Raw genomic sequence first — 22,621 nt, 5'->3', positions numbered from 1 at the left:
CAGTTGATGTCTACTGCAGGAAAGATGAAGCAAAGGATAACACAACCTTCAGACAAGAAGAAGGAGCTTCATATTCATAGGTCCTGTTCCTCAGCGGGGACTTTAGCCACCTCAGCGTCTACCGCAAAGGAAATGCAGCAGGACACAGGAGGTTTGTGCAGTACATTGATAATAACTAACACTAGCAATCAACGAGACTATGGGGAGGAGTTCTGCTGGGCCTCACAGTTACAAATATCAAAGAACTGTTCTGAGATCTCAAGGTTAGGGGAAGCTTGGGCTACAAAGATCATGGGATGGAGGAATTCATCTTGTCTCCCGACATGAAGGAACAAGGCAAACAGCAGAATCACACATCACCCTGGGCTTCAGGAGAGCAGACTTTGGCCTGGTCAGGGATCAGCTTTGAAGAATCCCATGGAAGACAGTCCTGGAGAAAAAAAGGGTCCAGGAGAGCAGTTGATTTTCAAGGTTTGGTTTATCTTCTCCAAGCTCAAGAATGTCCATCCAACTGAGTAGGAAGTGAAACAAAAGTGGCAGGAGGTGAACACAGGTGAACAAGTTGTTCTTGACTAAATTCAAACATAAAAAGAAAGCATACAAGAGGTGGAAGAAGGGACAGGTGGCTTGGGAGGAATATGGAAACAACAATATCTCACCACAGAAGAATGTGGTAAGGAAGCTAAAGCTTATCTGAGTTGAATCTGGCAAAAGTCAACAAGGATTTCTAAAGATATATCAGCAAAGGGAAAACCTGAGAAAACATGGGCTCACTGCTGAATGGGGCAGGGGACCTGATGAAAGAGAATGCCAAAAAGTCCAAAATACCAATGTTTTCTTCACCCTGTTTTTTACTATCCTCAGGATTCAGGGATCCCAGGTCCCCAAGATCAGCGGGAAGGTCTAGAGCAATAAAGACTCACCCTCTATAGAGGAGCAACAAGTTAGAAAATATTTTTAAAAAATGGGACCTGAGCAGATGCATTGACAAGAGCTGAGGAATCTAACCAATGTAATTATGAGGCCACTTTCAATTATGTTTGAAAGGTCATGGTGATGGGGAGAGGTTCCTAAGGACTTTAAGAAAGTAAATGTCACTCGTACGTCTAAGAAGGAGGCTCTACATGCTAATGAGCCTCTCCTCAGTCCCTAGGAAGGCAACAGATTAAGTGAACCTGGAAAACACACCCAGATATAAGGTGACTGGGAGCACTCAGTACAGATTTATGAAGGGGACATCATGCCTAACAAACATGATTGCATTCTGCAGTGAAATTTAAATTGAAAATACAGGCTCTGCAAACAGGGGGAGAGTGGTTGATGTTGTTTATCTCTAACAAGCCTTTGGTACAGTCTCCCATAACATCCTCACAAACAAGCTAAATACAGGTGGACAATGTGGGGGGTTGAAAACTGGCTGAACTGCCATTCTCAAAGGGTTGTGATCAGTGTCATGAAATCCATCTGGAGGCCACTCACTACTGGTGTATCCCAGGGGCTGACAGTGGGGCCAGTACTGGTTGGCATCTTTATTAATGATCAGGAAACCTCAGAGGGACTGCAGCAGGCCAGAGAAATGGACCAACAGGAACCTCGTGAAGCTGAACACATTGAAACAAAAGGCTGATTCTGCTTCAGGTAGGAGGTTGAACTCTAATTCAACATCCCTTAAAACCCTCTGACATTCCTTACAGCCTGAATTATCCCATGATTCTTAAACAGTGAAGAAGTGCTGTTAGTCTACTAGATGGCATATGCACCCACAGTGGACATCAGAAAACTATGCAGAGCTGCAAAATAGTCTTTGCAATGTCAGAAAAGGCACATAAACATTAACCTCAAATTCTCATACTCCCTGTAGCTATCTGTCACTCAAGGTACAGTAGCATAAACATCTGTAATGTTTAAGTTCTATGGCTAATGGTGAGAAATGTTGACACTTGTTTGATGACACATGAAGTTAATATAATCACAGTTTCACTTTTAAAACTTAAAAAAAAAAATTAAGTTTTCATTTTTAAAAAACACACAAGAGAATTAGGGTTGAAAACTTCAAATTGTAATAATCTTCAAAACATTTTAAGATGTTTTCATATAAGCACTACAGTTTTAGTGTTATCAGATAACTAGATCGAACTCCAGATTTGCTACTTTATAAAAAAACTATCAATTAGCTAAATATTTTAGATATGCCTAGGACTTGAATTGTGGTGGTGATGTAAGGCAGCAGGAGAATAAAAATATAAAGGAAATGGTTAGCATTTTTTATATGATAGATAACAGTCTATCAAGCAAGTGACTCTCCTTCAGCCTCTCCAGTTTTCTAAGAAAGATGAGATAGATGAGATATGGGGAGGCTAAAGCAGGCTATCTTTCAATGGTAGAAAGAATACCACAGAAAATGGAATGCAAAAAAGATGAGGTCACAAAATGTCTTAACTTTTACTGGAAGTAACTTGCACAGTATACTTCTTTTCACTGGCATGATTCAGGAATAACTCCGAAGTTTAACACAAACCAGAGAAAAGCTAGGTTCTAAGGGTCATGGCTTGAGCTCAGAGGGCAACTGAGCACCACACAGCTGTTCACTCCCCTCTTGCTCCCAGTACTGAGGAGAGAATAAAGCAAAAGCCCCTGTGGGGCCCTCACAGGCTGCAGGTGGGTCTCTGCTCCACCACAGACCTCCACAGTGCAGCAGGGATGGCCCTGATGTCTCACAATGGGCTGCAAGGGTGATCTGCATTGGGCACCCCACATCATCTCCTCTTTTCTTACACTGACCTCTGGGTTTGCACAGATGTTCTCCTCACACCTTCTTACAACTCCCACAACCCCTTCCAGGTTCCCCTTCTTAAATATGTTATCACAGAGGTGCAGCTGATTGGCCTGGCCTTGGTGCAAACGAAGGTCCGACTTGGAGCTGGGGGAGCTTCCAGAAGCTTCTCACAGGGAGCCACTGCTGTAGCCCCTTCCCCTGCTACCAAAAAACCCTGCCACTCTCTCAAACCCAGGACACTAAGTTTCAGTTATTTAACACGCTATTTGGACAAGAATGCCTAAACATATACTATAAGACCTTACGTGTACCCACAAAATGTTATTTTGCAGATACACATTATCTGGAACAAGAGCATTCACTGGAGACTGAGAAAGAACACATTTTCTTTCAATTTATTATACTAGTTCAGTTCAATATTTTAAAATTTTGAGTTAAAAAGGTATTTGAATTTTCAGAAGGAAAACCATTTTTCTTGTTCTAAACTCAAAAAAAAAAAAGGGGGGGGGGGCAGGAAAGACAATTAAACCTTCTAATGCTGAAGAACAGAGTAGCCTGATAATTCAACAGATTCTCTCCCAGTTCTAGTTCAGAAGCATTTCATCCACTTTCAGTATTTTAAAAGCACTCTTTTCAACATCATGACTATCCTGTTAATACTTGTCATTTTCTTTCTTCCCTCTTCCTTCTGACATTAGTTCTATTTTGCTTCATAGCACAAACGTTACAATTATCCTGATAATGGTTGTCAAATAAAGTTGAAATCCTAAACTAAGGGATAACAAGCATCTGCACTTCAAGTTAATTATATTATATACGCTACCCCAGTTCTTACACTTTTCCCTATGTATCTGTTCTTACACACTGGCTGAGACACTACTGAGCTTGACTCCTACAGCAGTCTTGCATATTCATAAGATTATAACACTAAGGTAATACAGCTACATTACCTGTCATTTAGACTGAACTTGATATACCTCTATGCACAGAGGCCTTCAAACGTGAACAGCAGTTCACATGGAACAACTTCTCAAGCCATTCATCATTTCTGTAGAGGTTTTCCATCATATGGATCATATACTCAATTATTTCACTTAAAACCTTATTGAAGAGTACTTGAAAAGGAACACTACAAATTACATATAACACCCAGAATTCCTAGAAAAGCAACACGTACAAGCTACAAAGAACATTAAGAGAACATCAAGAACATTTATTTCTTCCCTCAAACTATGGGAATAAACTTTCTTCTGTACATCTTGCAACTACTGCCAAGAGCAGCACTGGGGAATATTTAGGGAAACATTCAACTTCCTTCTCCATTTTAACGACTGAAGCATATCACATGGCTGTACCAATGCTTTCCCTATGTGGAATGTTTTCACTGCACCAAAGTGAAACCAGTTAAATCAGTGTCACCTGCTGTCTTCAATATTAAGCAGTCGAAGGCATCACCAGCAGTGTATTTCCAGTGCCCTTACTGATAAATTTTATCTGCAGGAAATGTTTTTAATATGCAAGTTTGCTGTGTGATAAGTGCAATGCATCAGACAGCCATAACTCATAGCATATGTAATATTTTTAAATTAACGGAATTTAAATCAATCTTTTCACCAAAATTAAACAGCAGTTCTGTCTTTGTATGGCTCTATATTCTGGATCTACAAACTCAAGCTATTTAACATTGAGTCTTCATAACTGCTGCACAGTGGCACCTATCTTGTTCTGTTTTCTTTTTCCAAATAAGACGTGTGTTTGCACATGTGCCTGCCTGCATTTGTAAAGTGCAGATAACAGCTTTCTCCACTCGCACTTTCTTTTGCCCTCTGGTGGTTTTGTATGTCCCTACACATAATGGAAGTGAAGAACCTATTTTTGTAGGAGTTGAAAAAAAGACTGGGAAAATAAATCGGTTTGCACATATATTTCAAAAGAATTAAATTTCTTATTCAAATCTGAAGAGAAGCAGTGGCAAGCACAAACACAGAAGATGGCAGTAACATAGAAAACTATTTTTCAAGCATTTAATTTCAAAATGGTCTGGGAAAGGTTTTTAACCAACCTTAAGAGTGATGCTTCCATTACTCACTTTACAGACAGAATCTATTTTTGTTGCAGTGGTAACAACCTGACTTAAAGAAAAAAATCTCAATATTGTTACGCTTGAGAAAGATTTTGCTTTTAAATTTCATTTTTCCTCTTCCTAGTGAGAGGAAATCATCTAGCTTTATCCCATGGATTTAAAACAAGGATTTATCTGAAAGGCTAAAGGTAAAATAAGAAGAGGCATTCCACCGTGAGCTCCACAAATAGCGTTATTAGTGCCACAGTGTCAACTTCTAGTTTTACAGGAGTTGAAACTTTAAAGTAATTTTATGTCATGCCAAAGGCAAGAACAACTGAAGGACTTCAGAAAACCTGGTGGTCAAAAAAGCCACAGATGAGCTTCTCTGTATACAAAAGACTTAGTTAATGCATGTAGAGAAAAATAATTTAAGCCCTTCCATCATGATGCTGCACTTGGAACTGGTAGTTAACAACTCAGAAAAGAGCTCTTTGTGTCAAGAATTACAGTTCTCTGAACCTAATGTGCAGCAGAAGCTACAGAAGGCAGCAAAACATCAGGAATCCTCACAAAGGGCACTGAAAATAAAATAGAAAGGATTGTTTCACAGCCCCATAAAAACCTGATATGCCTGTATGTCAAATGGAGAGTGCAATTCTAGCGTTTGCATCTGAAGAGGGGCCTATAAGGGTTGAAGAAGGCTAACATGAATGAGCACGATTATAACAACTGTCTTACTAGATGTTCAACAGGTTAGGACTCTTTCATTTGGGAGGAACATGAGCTAAGTTTACAGAAACAGAAAAGCATTGGCAAGGTAAAAGAATTCCTATTACAGGCCAAATATTGCAATCTTAGAACCAAGTGGCACTCCCTGAAATAGTACAAGGTAAGTTTAAGAAGAAAGGGTAGGGAGTTTGGCCAGTGAATAGTGGACTGAAAATCTGTTACCGAAGTTTATGGCAGAAGGTAATCTCAACTGGTTCAAAAAGTGATTAGAGACCTGTCTATAGACCTGTCTACACTGTTCTGCATAGGATCTCCTGTCGTTGCTGTACATCATGATACTGGTACAGATGAACATATCATTGGTGTGATCAACAGGCTGGCACTATTCCATTTGGAAGGAAAAGGTAAAGGTAGTTCCTTATATACTTAAAGTTAACTCTCATGGAAACAGTGGCATGAAGGTAAAATGCCTTGCTGCATCTCACCCATTCACTCCATACCAAAAATAGTTCACACTAACAAACAAGAGATCATTGTGTCATTCCTTTCCCCTGCCCCCAGCTCTGTAGGTTTTCCACTAAAATGATAGTTATGTCCAAGAAAGTATTAATTCTATACAGGCAAAGGTTACCCTGATAATCAATATATAATGATACCTTAATAAAATATCTTGAACAAAAGAATACAGAGCAGCATTTAAATTAACTTCATACATTGTTTAGAGAACGTAGTCCCAAACTGCATATTTAGCAAGGATTTAAAATTCTCTGTGACTTCTTGAGAACAAGTAAGTTATCTATGACACCTTACTTTACCTTTTAGGAAAAACTACTTTTCTTGAAAGCATAAGAATTTAAAGGGATTGCAAAATCAACATGCCAGTACATAGTAAATGTTCTGATGGGCTTTATGTAAATAGGCAGTAACTCTTATTTGACCTGTCTGCCAAAAATAAGATTGGAGAGTCTGCCTCCAATTGTTGAAATATGCTGTATTTGACACTTTTGACAGATCTTGATGAGAGTTTCTCAAAAATAAAAGTTCATCTCAAAACAACAACTGAATTGGGGTCACTTGCAAGTTTAACCATTTATAGGTTAAAAATCCTGGAATTTATCAGAAGTCAGCACTTAAAAAAATCCTGTGGACAACAAGGAAATTTATTTTCACTGACATGGAAGCCTAGCTATTATGAGTCATGAACAAATGACATGGCTTTTCAGTAGGTATATCAATAATAATAATCTACATTTGAACTTCTACTTCCTTATGCCTCTTTCATTTATACATGTCAAGGACAATTAAAAAGATTTCACATATCCATGAAGCAGGGACGGAGGGGGGGGTGGGTGGAAACAAACTGTAAATCCCCCCGAGAGTGACAGGGGCAGATTTCTTCTACGGTAGCATCACTCCTTTTGAAAGATGTTTCCTACCTGTATGATTCAGGGGAAAAAAGGCCTTATAAATATGACTGGAAGCAGATGCTGTATATACATCAGGGAAAAAGAACCCATACATATATACATATCCACACATACGAAAAAAGCTTCAGATCTGTAAAATCCCACACCATCATGCTTAGAGGTAGCTAAAATGCCTTTTTTGAAGAAAAAAAAAAAAAAAAAAATCACTAAACCAAAAACATAGGAACTTCTCCATCTAAGAGGATCTTTCAACTTTTGATTAAGAGCCCTGTTACATCAATTCAAGGCCTCTCTCCACTAGCAGTAGAGATTTCCAAACATTATTACATCAGCATCTTTTTCAAAACACACAGAGAGCTTACAACTTTCCATTTGATTCTTGACCCCACAAATAGGAAGCATTTCCTTACAGAACAGGTTGTTAGGTGTTGGAATGGGCTGCCCAGGGCAGTGGTAGAGTCCCCATCCCTGGAGGTGTTTGAGAGTAGAGTCGACATAGCGCTGAGGGATCTGGTGTAGTTGGGAAATGTCAATGTTCGGTTAATGGCTGGACTGGATGATCTTCAAGGTCTTTTCCAACCTAGATGATTCTGTAAATTGTGTTAAATAACCTACTGCTACCAGCTGAATACGAGTATCAGTTTCCCTCATGCAACTCTTAGCACTCAACAAAAATTAACAAAAACCTTTGCATATTACATCATTTTGCTACATTTTATCCCTTCAAGAGAGAAGCAAATAACATCAGTTCCCTTGTTTTTCAAAGCATACAGCGAGACTGCTAGTGTCATCTTTGACTTTGAGGCAGTAGTATTACCTGTCAAGTAGTTCATTATGTAAAAAAAAGTTTTAATGTCTCAATAATATTACAGGGGATAACAACTGGATACTGCAGAAAGATTTTTTTTAATGCATTTTTTTAAAAAATTGTTTGATTAAAGATAGGAAAAGTAGCTAAAATCTAGGGAAAGTCTGTTTAAAAATAAATCTGTTATCCTGCATAAGTCAGCTCTAGAAAAAGAATTAATCTGTGGCCTGAAGAACAGCAAATCCAGATGACTGAAACTAAAACAAACAAAATATTCAGGAATCAAGATTTTTCTGTATTACTAGCTGCAAAGTGCTTTTAAAAAGTTACCCAAGACTCAAAAATCTCTCTCCAAAGCAGGTACACATCATTACTCTTTCAGTTCAATCCTTACTATACTCTGCAAATTTCCTATATGAAAGGCATACTTCTCCTCTTAGATAAAAAGCAAAGAGTTGTGGAAAAAAAAGTGCTCCTCTGTTTGCACCTACTACATCTTTTTTTCATGAAGTAACGTCACTCATATGTTCGTTATGTTAACTATCTATAAGTGTGATAAAGCAAAAGAAAACTCAGTATCTCTCCCAATATAAAAGAGGAAATTGCAACGTTTTTTCGTGAGTGCGCCAACCTATTCCATTAGCTTACTTCAGGGAGCTATGAAATGCAAAATATACAATTCCACCTTTCTTCAATACCACATTGCTCCACTTATTTAAACCACTTCAAAAAAAAAGGTATTACTGATGGATACACATCACATTTCTTCTGTCTCCCAGTTTCAACAACAGTCAAGATTTGCCAGAAGTACTGGGCTCAGACACAAGAGATGGTCACAATACCAACAACTGTTCCAGACAGCATCATCTCATTTGACTGGTACTTCAATTAGGAAACAGTCAAGAGCCTTTTTAAAAATAAGAAAACAAATGCAATACATAAAACTGTTTTAAAAGGTTTCCATTGCTTAATTTGGTTCCATTAGTACTTAAAATAAGTTGTCTGCTAAACTCAATACTCCTTATTATTAGAACTCCATGCAGTGTGCTTTCTCTTGTATACATTTCTATTTAGATGTGTCAGTAATCATTTAAGAATCAGTTCTTGTTTTCTGCAGAAAGTTTATGTCTGATTATTCTAAATAAAGATGCATGAAGAAGAAATAGTAAAGCTTAATGTTCAGAAACTAGGTAAACTAAATCTAGAACACAAAGAAGCTAGAATGGAAAACATTCATATGAATTAATAAGTCCAATAATGGAAATCAGAAGTCTCACAGAAACTTAAGAGTGGATAGAAGCTCACTTCTAGCAATCTCAGTAAGTTCTCTCCCAAAGAGGATTTTCAATTAACATGCATATTGCTATAACATGCTATAAATAACAGCAAACTGAAATACAGGCCTTCCTGAAAACAAATAATTTTATATTCTTTTCTCACTATACTCTCTAGAACAATACTTGAGCTCAAAAATAGATACAAATTGAATAAATTAAGACTGGTTAACATTAAATGGTACATTACATACATGAAAACTGGACTTGGTAAGCTATCTTGGTGTTCATTTATGTAGGGAAGAGATACATAAATTCTTTAAAATGTTTCACACTATTCCAGCGCAATACTCTAAGAAAAAAAAAAAAATGCTAAAGAAACTTAGAAACTCGGTTTTGGTTTTTTTAAAGGAGACTTCAGACAACTTTCTCAGATTCTCCTCTGAAACTACCCAAAAAAATTACTAAAACAACTTCAGAGTTTCAGGCCAGATTACTGCTTTCTCATCTTCTCCATGAATCACTGGCAAGGTGAGGAAGTTATGTCCAGTAAGTCAACCAGAGAGTAAAGAGTAATCAAAAAACAGGTCAACACTATGTCAAGCTCTCTCAGTCAAAATGCCCACAATCTTTTTTCAACTTAGAAAACAGAAAAAGCTCTCTATTACCCTATTTATCTTCTATAATTGCCGAAAGATTAACATAAGATTTGTGAAAGAAACTCAAATTTTAGTGCTTATTTCAATCTAAAATCACTACAAGAACGAAGCAATCCTGGAACCTTCTCTCTAACAGAGCCACATGGTTGAGCAGCAGGAATTTGCATCTCCATAGCTGTTCACAGATGCAGAAACCCTGAAACTCACTACCTTCACAGAATCACAGAATCATCTAGGTTGGAAAATACCTTGAAGATCATCCAGTCCAACCATTGACCTAACACTGACAGTTCCCAACTACAGCAGATCCCTCAGTGCTAAATCAACCTTACTCTTAAAAACCTCCAGGGATGGGGACTCCACCACTGCCCTGGGCAGCCCATTCCAACACCTAACAACCTGTTCTGGAAAGAAATGCATCTTAATACCTTGTTCTTATATTCTTGGACTAATGTTTACTAGAACAAATAATATTTATTCCAATTGACAGCACGGATTTCTTCCTTTTCAGAGAGAAGAAGTACTCCTTTCCTTAAGCAATGCAAGTAGATTTTTCAAGCCTCATGACAGAAAAATCTTCACACCTGCCTCATCTAGGAAATGCACAGAGATCCTTAATCTCAACAGCTGTGCACTTAGTTGGGTTACACAAGGAGCATTCCTACTGTTTCTGATGAGATATTTAGATAAGAATTTATAGTTCTCTGTGGGCATATCTGCATTTAACATCTGAGAAACAATATTATATACACACTTCACCTGCAATTTTAAATAGAGCTTGATGCTGGTATGATGTTGTTTTGAAAGACAGTTACTTCCACTTTCAAAAGCAAACATAAAACAACAAAAAGAACGACACCTAAAATAACAGTAATATTTGCCATACTTTGCATTAATCAGGCAAGCAATACTTTTACTATGCTGCTTTCCTTGACATGAATGCAGAAGTGAACTTCTAAACAAGATGACCTAAGAATATGAGACAAATGAAGTATAGGTAAAGGTACAGCAGATGTTTTTAAAAACACCTGCCTTGATAATTCCAATTTAAAGTGTTTACACATAGCTAGATATTTAATCTTTGCACATTCAAAAACATAAACCCACTTAAGTTTAACATGGTTAGAAAAGACTTACTTTTATTGTAGCAGGTTGCTAGTACCCCTTTATCTGCAGGACTGGTACTGATGTGCCAAATTTCACCCACTTGATGAAGGAGAACATTTTTGTTTATAATGTTATTTTCATCATCAAAATCTATGATGTGAATCTGCAGATACAATGAAAGAGAACATTAGGGTTTCAAATGTTTTCCTGTGGGTCTTAATTATACACAATGACTGCACAGAAGAGTTTAATGAGAATTTTATAACAGATATCTACTTTAATTAATTGTTAGATTAACAAATTTAGTATATCCTTCATGAAGTGAAGAATATACTTATCTAGAATAACACAAGCAATTTTCCTGTTTTGAGGAAATGCCATGTTTATTCTTCTCAATTTTGCAACTTAAGGCGTGAAGATGATTTTTCATTTTATGGCCAATAGTAAAGAAGCCACCCGCATTGCAATTCAACACTACAGTGATAAACAGAAATAACAACATTACAATCCTTAGTCTGAATGTCTGCACTAATTCTGTATCCAAATCATCAAATGCAAACATCCTATGAAGAAAGAAGGGGAGAAGAGGGAAAGGACTCTCACTTGAAACAAATACGGTAAACAGAGTAAGAAACTTTTTTGAGAGTTCACTTCAGCAATCACATATCTGTACCAGTATATAAATCTGTAATACTTTTTATACTATATAGAAAAATAAAACATTAAACTGAAAGATGAAGAAAAATAACAAAATATTTAAATAAGATTTTTAAAATACATACAGCTAGCTTTGCTTTTTGTGACTTTGATTTTTGTTTCTTGCAGGGTTTTTTGGTGGTTTGTTTGTTGGGGGTTTTGGTTTGGTTTTGGTTTTTGTTGTCATTGGTTGTTTTTTTAAAATATGTCTACATTACTCTCATTCTTCCTCACTATTTTTACTTAGCTGTTTTTCTATAGTTGCCTCAGAAATAGAAGAAATTCAGAAAGATCCTAACCTAGCACAACAAACACAAGTAACTTGACTCACAGGACTAATTTCACTAAGCTCAACAGTGAACAAACAAATCCTAGAAGACACGATTTTTAGAGAACTGTATCCACATTAAAAATTCATTAGCATAATCAGATGAACAGTGAAGAGAAGAAAACAAGAACCATCCTATCATAATGACTGAATTAAGGCTACTGAACTACTGAATCACTGAAAAAAACTGCTACACAGTATTACAGAACATTTTCTTAAAATACAGAAGCTACTAAACAGGTCTCAAGTTAGTATATAATATTACCAATTTAGGGTTGTTTTTTTTTTTAAAGGGCTGAGCTTACATGTTATCCTTTTTCATCCAAACACTGTTATCAGCAACTCCTCCTTTATATATAATGCTGGATCCTGTATCGTTCTTCCATTCTGCAATCCAAGGCATATAAGCACCTCTGCAGTCTATTAGCAAGTTGTCTTTTCAGACTTCATTTGTTGCCCTGAACCTAGAAATCTACCTAGGAATCAGGACACTATTCATCTCCAGAATCCAGGCATTATCCATCTACCCCCAATAACTGCGTATCCATCTTCCTGTCCAACTTGAAGAGTGACCCTCCTGCCTTTCAAAACTCTCCGGAGTAATATCACTTTGACTTATCTATCATTTTGTTTTATTTTGGCTTTCTGTACATGCCCTTTCTGATCCATTTGCTATATCCTGACTGAAGAGCTTGTGTCTATACAGAAAGGTCTTGCTCATTTCATCATTAAAGATCAGTTTAACCTCATCCCTTGTTTTTTAGGGTTTTTGTTTTTTGTTTTTTTTTTTAGATAAGAATTGGAAGACATCAACTATTCAACCTTGTACAATGCTCTTATCGGATACATTTTGATGTACTGAATAAACTTACAACTCAAACTGTTAACAAGCCAAACACCTACTTTACAAGCACAGAAGTGGGAGATAAAGAACACCAACATATTCACAACTGTAAGCTAAAACGTCTTCAGCATACTCAGGGCCAAGAAGAGTAACTCCTGTTGTTATTGTTACACAGCAAAATATTGATAACTGGCTATTGATACAGAGAGAAGGTGATCTCTCAGTTTACTGAAACAAGTATTTAACAGAAGAACAGTGTGAAAGATGGGAAGATGTGTCACAATTTAAAGATTAAAAGTTATCCGAGTTTCCCATGTAAGTCATCATATTGTGCTTGTTTTCAGCTATCACCTCCCCCCATCCACCAAAAAAAAAAAAAAAGAAAAAAGGAAAAGAAGGGGAAGGCAATCTTCCATTCTTCCATTGGAGTCACTGGAGTCTCCTTTGGCAGCTCAACACAAGTCCCTGAAGATGAACTACAAATCTAAATCCTATTTACTATAGTCACACACACCCTCCACCCATACTAACCAAGTTAATATGGTCACTTGGCACATAAGCTACAGGTGTGTTCTTTAACCTATCTGAAACCCTTTGAAGGCACAGATAACCAATTTCTTCTCTGCTGTTGTGTTTCTGCTGCAGCTGACATCATAGATACATAGAAACTGCTGGAACACACAGTTAACTGATTAAAGGTCCAGACTGAGACTTTTAGGAAACAAGAAATTTAATTCTTATGCAAGGGTATTGTTTATACCCTTTTGAGCTGAAAAACGACATCTTTCACAGCTATGCCAAACAACACAGTCTACCACAACAAGTCGATCAGCTAACAGAAAGAACGGCAAGAGTTCCCCCAATGTTTTTCTACTAAGAATCTTCTTAATTGTGTCGATTTGAATACATCATAAATTGTTTTTACCATATGGAATAGTGACTTTACTAAATACTAAGGATAAAAGAATTTTCATACAAAATATACTAGTACCAAATACTGTACTGGTGTGATGCCATCAAGAGAAGAATTTGCAGAAAAATATTCACCTATAATAACTGTCTGACAGAACTGGATATTGTGGTTTGATCCCAGAGAGCAACTGAGCACCACACAGCTGCTTGATCATTCCTTCCCCCTCAGGAATGGGAAGGAGACAATAAAGCAAAAGGCTCAGGAATCAAGATAAGGACAAAGAAAGATGACTCACCCGTTATAGTCATGGGCAAAAGACAGACTCATTAGGGGATGAAGAAGAACATCATTTAATCCAAACACCACCAACACTTAATTTTCCAATCGGAGTAGGACAGTGAGAAATACAGCCACATCTTAAAACCCCCTTCCCCCCACCCCTCCCTTCTCAGGCTCAGCTATGCTCCTTATTTCTCTACCTCCTGCCACTCAGCAGCGCAGGGGGCGGACAGAATGGGGGTTGAGGTTATCCATTGTTTCTACCACTTCTTCCTCCTCAGGGGGAGGACTCCTCGCACTCTTCCTCTGCTCCAGCATGGATCCATCCTTCAGGCTGCAGCTCTTCCCAAATTGCTCCAGTGTGGGTCCCTCCCACAGGCTACCATCCTCCCAGCGATGAATTACAACAGCAAGGGCTTCCCTCAGAGTCCCAGCCTTCTTTGGGTACAGATAACTGATTCAGTGTGGGGTCCTCCACGGGCTGCAGGTGGAGATCTGCTCCACCATGGACCTCCATGGGCTGTGGGGGCACAGCCTGCCCACTCACCACAGGCTGCAGGGGAATCTCTGCTCTGATACACCTCCCCCTCTTCCTCCTCCTTTCTTCCACTGACTTCAGTGTTTGCACAGGTGTTTCCCTCACAACTCCAAACCCTCCTCTCGGGTTCCCCTTCTTAAATATGTTATCACAGAGGCACAGCCACCATCACTAATAAGCTCAGCCTTGGCCAGAGGAGGGTCCAACTTGTTGGAGCCAGGGAAGCTTTGAGAAGTTTCTCACAGGCACCACCTCTGTAGCTCCCTCCCCTGCTACCAAAAACCCCACCACGCACACAAACTCAACACACTGAACAAAACTTCAGTTCTGCATGGCGTTATCAATCAATTCTTCAATCATGATCTATCTTTTCCTGATGGAGCATAGAAATTAGCTTTACAATGGACTAATTAGTGCAGCATATGGACACCATAGATGAGGATATGGAAAAAGGTAAGTATAAGTAAATTAAGTCCACACAGAGAACTTTCTCAGCATGACTGTATTGTAATGGTTGATGATACATGTAATCATAACTTGTGGAACATTATCCTTGTGGAAAACACCTCTTAGAAATTACTTGCTTTATTATCAGTAACTAAACAAATGAGTTACTAATCTGCTCTAATTACAGTGGGAAAAATTCCCACAGAACACAAGTCTAAGTACCGAGGAAAAATTAGTCAGATTTGAATGAGAACAAAAACCTATTTAGTTCTCCTCAAAATCTGGAGGAATTATTAATTGCTAAGGAAATTACTAAGGACAGAGATTAAAACTAACCAATTTCAATACAAAATATCTTTTTCTTCAAATATGTAATCTCCATAACTGATTTTCTTTCAGCAGACACTCACATGCAGCAGAGATGGGAGAATTGTTTCAGTTTGGCCGGTGTCCTGCTTTGTGCCTATATAATGCTATGCATTAAAGTAAACCACGAAAATAAGTATTTTAGGGTCTAAAACACAAGACTGAAAATAACTTGGAGAGTTCTGAGAATGAGAGAGATGAGAAGAGAATGTGACATATACTTCCTTTATATGTTTCCAAAGCATACAGTCAATGCATCAAACTAAGAATGCTATAGAAAGCCAGTTTAGCAACAATGAATGTATTGAGAACAAAAGTTCCAAAGATACACAGTGTAGAACACAGTGCAGAACACAGTGCATCAAAGAGAAACAATTTCCAGCAAGTTATGAGGACCAAATGCCAAGCACTGTTAATATCTCAAATATTGATAGAATATAAAAATCTTATAAACATTTTCATTTGCTTTGAAATACCAGTATTAATAGGAAAATATTTTCACTGGGTCTCCTATGAATACCTAAATTGCTTCACACAGCAATAAATCTCAATGAGGCACAAGTTACTATACCAGCTGTACAACTACTGCTCTTAAATTTGTTCTACAGCTACCCATGACCAGGTATAGTGCAAGTGTGCATGCTGCACATGATGGTACTGAATAAGAAACCTCTCACTGTCCAGTATTTTGTCAAGCATTAGAGGCTGCAAGCCAGCTCAAGAGTTAGGTTACTAACTAAACTTAGGTTAGGTAACTAAAAAAGTTTTTAAGCCAATCTAGAGAACCTAGTGCTGAATTAAGCAATAATGACTTCAGGCCTAGGGCACTTTTTGGGGATTAGCAACTAGCTGAGAGGAGCTGATGGCCTGAGGCACAGCTAAAGGCCAATAACCCCCAAACATTTGTTAATACCCTAGGAAGTGTCCTGCATTTCTATTATTAATGTTATTCATTGGAAAAAGAAAAGTATATTCAATGAAGTTGAAATATTTGTAAATATTTCTAAAATGTGTAGTATATGCCCAATCAACCTACCTAAATCAGAACATTTAAATTATTGAAGATCTGCTGGATATCAACTTATAAGTGAGAATCATTCTCCAACTATGATTTTGTATCAGGATTTAATTAGTTGAACCAAGAAGTAAAAAAAACATGTAGAAATCACAGTAGAAAACCACATCATAGCCAACTGTCTGAAGAACATCTGAGACAGCACAATCAGAAATACAGTTACATGGATTTATTTTTAACTAATTTTGTCTGTCACTTCTTTTGTTACCACTCTCACGAGTATTACCTGAAACGCGAAGAAACGCAATAGTCCAGCCCCCTTTTGTCTTTGAATATTTTTTCCCTTGAGCCTCATCCAGTATTACCATTGAGTAACAAACTCAAAACCACACTGGAAATTGACAGCTCACATCTCCCAGAGCTATGGTTCCAAGTTCGTTTAGTGCAGTCCTTTACAGACCAGTTTCTGAAGAGCTGGTGACTGTATCCATTCTAGTGCTTCTGTGGTGGGTGTTACACATGGCTAACAGCCAGACTCACACCCAGTCACTTGCTCCCCCCCAAGCAGGACAGGGGGAGAAAACAGAAGAGTAGGAATGAGAAAATTCATGGGCCAAGCTAAAGACAGAGAGACCACTTACCAGTTACTGTTGTGGGCAAAACAGACCCAGCACCTTCTCTTCCCCCTTTCCCAGGCTTAACTTTACTCCTCCCAACTCCTTTAAGCCCCTCCAAGGAGCACAGGAGGGTGTGGGGCAGTGGTATGGTATGTATGTTCAGTACACAGCATTTTCTCTCTGCTGCTCTATCCATCTCACTCTTTTCCTCTGCTCCAGTGTGAGGTTTTTATGGGCCATGGCTCCTTCAGGAACAACCATCCACTCCAGTGCAGGTACTCCACAAGCTGCAGTGGATACTTGCTCCACCATGAAGCACCTTCTATTCATCCTGACCTTGGTCTTCTTACCTCTGTCGTTTCTCCCACTGTTTCTCAGTCTTTGTTCCCTCCTCTCTTTCATCCAGCATTTTCTCCCCTTTCTTAAATGTTTTCACATAGGTGCCCCAGCTGACAGGCCTAGCAGTGTCCTGTGGTGGGTTCACTGGAACCAGCCACGTCTGGCATGGGTGACCCCTGTTCTCTTCTCACAGACGCCACCACTGCAGCCCCCCTGCTGCTAAAGCCTTGCCACCTGCACTCAGTACAGCTTTCTAATTCTTCTGGCCTTAAGATCTTCTTTCAGTATGAATGCATTCACTGAAATTTAGTGACAAAAAGTAAAATTGCCATACAATTAGAAGTGATGCACTCTTAACTGCTGAAGAAACAGCCCAATAGAAATGGAGATGTGAAAGTCAATCAAATTTTAAATTGTTGTTAAACTTATGATCAGAAAGGATATAGCTGACTGCCAATAATTAGTAACAAAAAAATTCAGTTTATGAAGCTTCACACAAACAGAACCATGCATGTACCAGGAGTCCTATTAGAGGCAATCAAGACTTAAAGACTTTTGTTTTACTTTGCATCTCTTCTGTGGTTTAAAGATACCTCCAGAGATTCTATAGATTTAAATTAACAAAAACAAGGCAGTTCCTTTACTAAAGCAATCTGATTTAGTCATACCAATATCTTTACATTCTACTCACAGAAGTCTTCACCTTGACTGTTGCTTAATGTTCAAATTCAACAGGGTGTAGAAAGCAGGAGGAATGATATTGGAATAATTTTTTTAAAAAGAGGAAAAAAAATTACAACTGCAGTTTGACAGAAAAATTACCTGATTATCATATCTAAGAGACTGTGTTCCAACCAAAAATCTTATTGCATCCGTTTCTGCTGTCTGAGGTGTTAAAGCTCGTGCCTAGGGAAGAAGAAAGCCATTAGAAAATTCTAATTAATACAATCCATTAATTTCAGCAAAAATCTTGAAGCTTACATATCAATTATCATTTTAAGTATTACATTCTTACTATCTGGGTACTCTCCTGCCCTTTATGTCTATTCTAGTTAATATATTTTTTTATGCAGTTTTTCACATTTGTGAGGTGTGTGGAACATACAGGAGGTAAATACATCATCTGGCCTTCATTATAATAGTGACAGTATTCAGTATTATAGGAGTTTTTCCAAACTATTTCTCCTTTATCAACTGAAAAGCTTAATTAGCTACAATATCTAGGAAAGAGGTTGTTCTCACATAAGTTTTCAAACCATCCAGACTGAAGATGCCTGCATAAAAATTAATACTTTTTCTCACCATTAATCACCAAGTTCAGAAGAAAGTTAAAATACAAACCCCTTTTCCACTCCAGGCTGCTAAAGAATTGTCTGAATGCTAGAAGATATAATTTGTTATCTACCTATTAAAATTTTGCCATAATCCTATTATTTTATTGTATTATTGTTAATGAGAATGCAAGTTGAAGAAGCAAGGCAGAGACTCTAGCACCACACCAGTCTCAGAAGCAGCAAAACAAAACAGTGAAGGGCCATAGGAGACACTGAGAAATAAAGTACAGCGTTTGAACTAAACCCACAATTGCTAGTTTGCACTAGTCATTAGTAGAGACTCTCTTAGCTAGTTTTGAGTAAATGGGAGGTAAACTAACACTCAAAGGCACTTTTAGCAGCTTTAAGTAAACCATGAGGAATACCCACTACTTCCTCATGCAAAGGATACCCTAATAATATCATTCAGTATGAATTTTTTGTCAAAACAGAAAACAAGGTTTTGGAATTCACATCCTATTTGGCATAAAAAAGTTCAGATCTCTTCAGACACTAAAGCCTGTATTGCAAGCAAATACTCCAGAAGGATTCGGGTAATTGTTGAAGGGCCCTTCTTACTGCCGTCCCGTTGTACAGCTAGCTAACGATTACATTCTGGATTCAAAAACATTTAGCTTCAATATAGTCCTATTTGAAACTTATTTTTAAATTAATATCAGAAAGATGCCTGGAAGCTTGATAGATAATGTTTTAAATACATTGTATCACAATGCATAAATTGAGAACAATTTAATTCTAGAATACCAACTTGAAGAGATTTGATTTTCCTTAAATAAGGCAAAGCAATCCAAGCCCTTGTCTGGCAGTAACAATCAGAACCAACTCATTTTTCGGAATAAACTCTGAACTCCTACAGAGCAGATACTTTTATACTGCATCTGAAATGTGTGATTTAGACAATGTAACAGTTTGCTTAAAATTAAGCATAAAAAAGTTAAAAAATGCAATGAGCTCAGTAAGTATAGACTAGTAGTGTAACATTTATATAGAAAAAAAACACTAGAGACCATGATTCGGTGAATAGTTTGTGTTCAAAACATACTCAAATGCAGATCAGAGATCAGTATGAATCCGTACCAATTTGTTTGCACTCTCCTATTTATGCAGCACTTACCTATAACAAGCCTAGACAGCATTTCTGACTGACAGAAACCACTAAAGTTCACCAAGAAGATTGCAGAAAAGCTTTTATTTTGTCTCGAACAAAATTTACATTTGCAGATCTTTGGCAAGAGCTCCTTTTCACTTCAGATCTGCTTTCAATTATTTTGAAGAAAATACTAGAAATAAGCCAACAGCTATGCATCTCTTCCAATTAAGCAAGCTTCTATTGTTTCTGTAAGTCAAACAGAAGAAGAGACCTCCAGGATCTCCAATAAAATAAAGAAATAAAGGGGGTTTTCACCCCTTTTAAAGCCCTTCAAGTAGGTCTTAGCATGCTGTTTTCAAAAATATATCAGGTTAGACACAAAATTCCCAAAATAAAATTTTGTCAATACATGGTAACATTTATATTACCAGCTTCTCTATCCCTTGTTTAAAATGTTTTTGAATTACTTCCCATTTTGCAGGAAAAAAAAAGGCCCATGAGATGTATTTAAAGATTTTTCTCAAAACACACTACTGTCTATTTTCTTTCATAATAGACTACAACATCCAGAGAATACAAGGTTCAAACCCATCAATAATTCATAAATCGGGAAGATCCAATTCATAACAGAAATAACAGTAAAATGGACTTTCAGTTGTCTCATGCATGAAGTTATGACTAATTTTGTCTACTTTGAGATAGTTTTAGTGAAACATAAAAGTTATTTCAACAGATAATGAAGACACCAAGTAACCCCTGTGATGAACAACATAACTGAATTTGGAGTACTGTCAAGATCAAGACAAGTGCCTTGTTTGTCATCTTGTACTATAACCTGTCAGAGCAAGTTGCTAATAACATCTTTCGCAAAAGCCTCCTGCCTCATGACTATGTATATGCTACTATATAGAAAATAAACAAAAAGCATAGTATAATGAATATTGATTAACCTAAACTGCTAGAGCTTATTATTTTTATAAAAACATCCATGAAACACTAAACTGCATATAGTCCCCAAAAAAGTTTACTACCTAAGATATTAAGGTATTATTTACTAATAAAATAGCTGTGATGTGTAGAAATTCCCAGAATGCACATCTGAAAGATGCAAACAGTGAGAAAATGAGTTGTCCTTACACATAGTCACAGCAAAGCCCCACCTAACTGACGCTTCTAGGCAATGAAACAATAATTAAATCATTTCATGTTCAAGAAGGCCTAAGACTAGGAAAAAATTATTAGAAAGCAAAGATTAAAAAGTCATGAACTACAAAAAACCTTTTGGTTACATGTCCAAATTTCATATTCACCAACAGCTCTATGAGGAAATGCGCATGGTTTAAAGCAAGTAGTTTTATAAAACAGGTGATACAGAGGCAACTTGACTGTGACTGATGCTCTAAACCAAATATTTTAACAGTCTAGAAGTAAATTCTATGTATGCAGTCAAAATTCCGGCCAGCTAACACACAGGAAATCCTGCCTTTGGAAAGCAAAGACCAAAGACTTCTCAATGCCATACAAGTCTGCCAAGGAATATGAACAAACCACCACTCCTTAGAGGCTTTTCAAAGTCTGTGTATGTATTCTGCATAATAGTCTGTGGCTTCCCCAGTTCTCATTTATTCCACTAAACTAGGGGTTGCGCACAATCACAAAACAAAAAACCAAAGGAATGCAACAAATATCAATTTATCCCTGCATTTTCAGAAAAAAAACCAAAAAATATCTATGGATGACAGTAGACGATGAGCAGCTGTTGCAGAGATGCAGGAAATAGCTTCACCATGCTCCACAGGCATTCCTGACTAGTACTCTGTACATACAGGGTTAGACACTCTGAAACAAAGAAATTAACTCAACGGTCAGAATCCAATATAACGGTTAAGCAGGTATTCTTTCATTAGCAGCGCTAGGTTCGCCCTGGGAATTCTCCACCATAAGGGCTCCCAAGAATTAGCAAGGGACAACAGTCTACATATACACAAATCATACATTTTCTAGGAAATCAAGATTTCCTAGAAAGGGGTGTCTTATGATAATGAGTTCCCAGAATTCATTTACATAGTCCGAGCACACGTAGTGAAAATAGGGTGAGGGTCTTTGGGGGCTGAGGGAAGTAGTAAGTAGTCTTCTTCACAGTGTTTGCTAGTTGACCCTCTTTCCAGAGCATGTGCTGTGAAGTAAAGTCCAGGTGTCTCTCTCCTAAATCAGAAGAACCACTTTCCTATCATAGGGTCTCTGTGTCTCTTTGTTCAAGCCCCCCTTATCTCATACTAGGAGTGGCCCAAGTGTCCACCGAAGGCCTTGAGTCTGCTACCAGTGATTTACATAGGGAGCCTAACGAGTGTTTTAATCTTACCTAAATAAAGAGACCTAAGGAAACAGTTGAGAAGTCAGGAGTCCTTGAGAAACAAATGAACCAAAACACAAGCAAAGCTTTGAAACAAATGAAGCAAAGCATAAGCAAAGCTTTCATAGATCACATCACAGTTTAGTCTTAATAACTGTCAGAAATTCATTAGTTTGAGCTCTTTCATTTCCTTTCAACTCTTACCCACACTGAATCTTTCAAGGTGACAAAAGCAATTTGGAGAAAAGTTAAGGCTGAGGTAGGTAGGAGATGAAATAAGTATCTTAGGATTCCAGTAGTGCATGTACTCAAATACTTAAATAAATTTAATGTGTTAATGAGAAATACTAGGTTTCACATGCCATATTCAAAAGAGACTTCTTAATTTTTAAAAGAGCATGCTGGCCTGCTATAGTACAGTTAAAACTCAAATATTCTTTTTAACTTTCTAAACAAGGTGTGAATCCATACTTAAACAGAAATACAAAAGTGAATAGCCTATAGCAAGCAACGGTCACACAGAAGTTCAGTATGGGTTAGAGAGACAGAATCTAGTTAATCAAACGTAACAAACTGGCATTTCCATTTACTTCCTTCTCAAGTACTTTATCAAGTCA

The 22,621-nt window shown here is 37.5% G+C and overlaps 1 protein-coding gene across 2 annotated transcripts in view; it reads right to left on the bottom strand.

The window, feature by feature from the left end:
- The window catches only part of EIPR1 (EARP complex and GARP complex interacting protein 1), a 96,962-nt gene that overhangs the window by 65,126 nt on the left and 9,215 nt on the right, over nucleotides 1-22,621 (bottom strand). The window contains exons 2-3 of one of the 2 annotated variants that reach the window (XM_074895684.1): nucleotides 18,050-18,133; nucleotides 10,876-11,008 (exon numbers count right to left, since the gene is read on the bottom strand). In XM_074895684.1, the coding sequence (XP_074751785.1) occupies nucleotides 10,876-11,008; nucleotides 18,050-18,133 (217 nt within the window). The remainder of the gene's footprint in view (nucleotides 1-10,875; nucleotides 11,009-18,049; nucleotides 18,134-22,621) is intronic. The other variant, XM_074895685.1, reaches the window with a different exon arrangement.

This window comes from Athene noctua, chromosome 1 (genome assembly GCF_965140245.1).
Source record: "Athene noctua chromosome 1, bAthNoc1.hap1.1, whole genome shotgun sequence".
NCBI classification, from domain to species: domain Eukaryota; kingdom Metazoa; phylum Chordata; class Aves; order Strigiformes; family Strigidae; genus Athene; species Athene noctua.
This window is presented reverse-complemented; position numbering and strand designations above follow the sequence as displayed.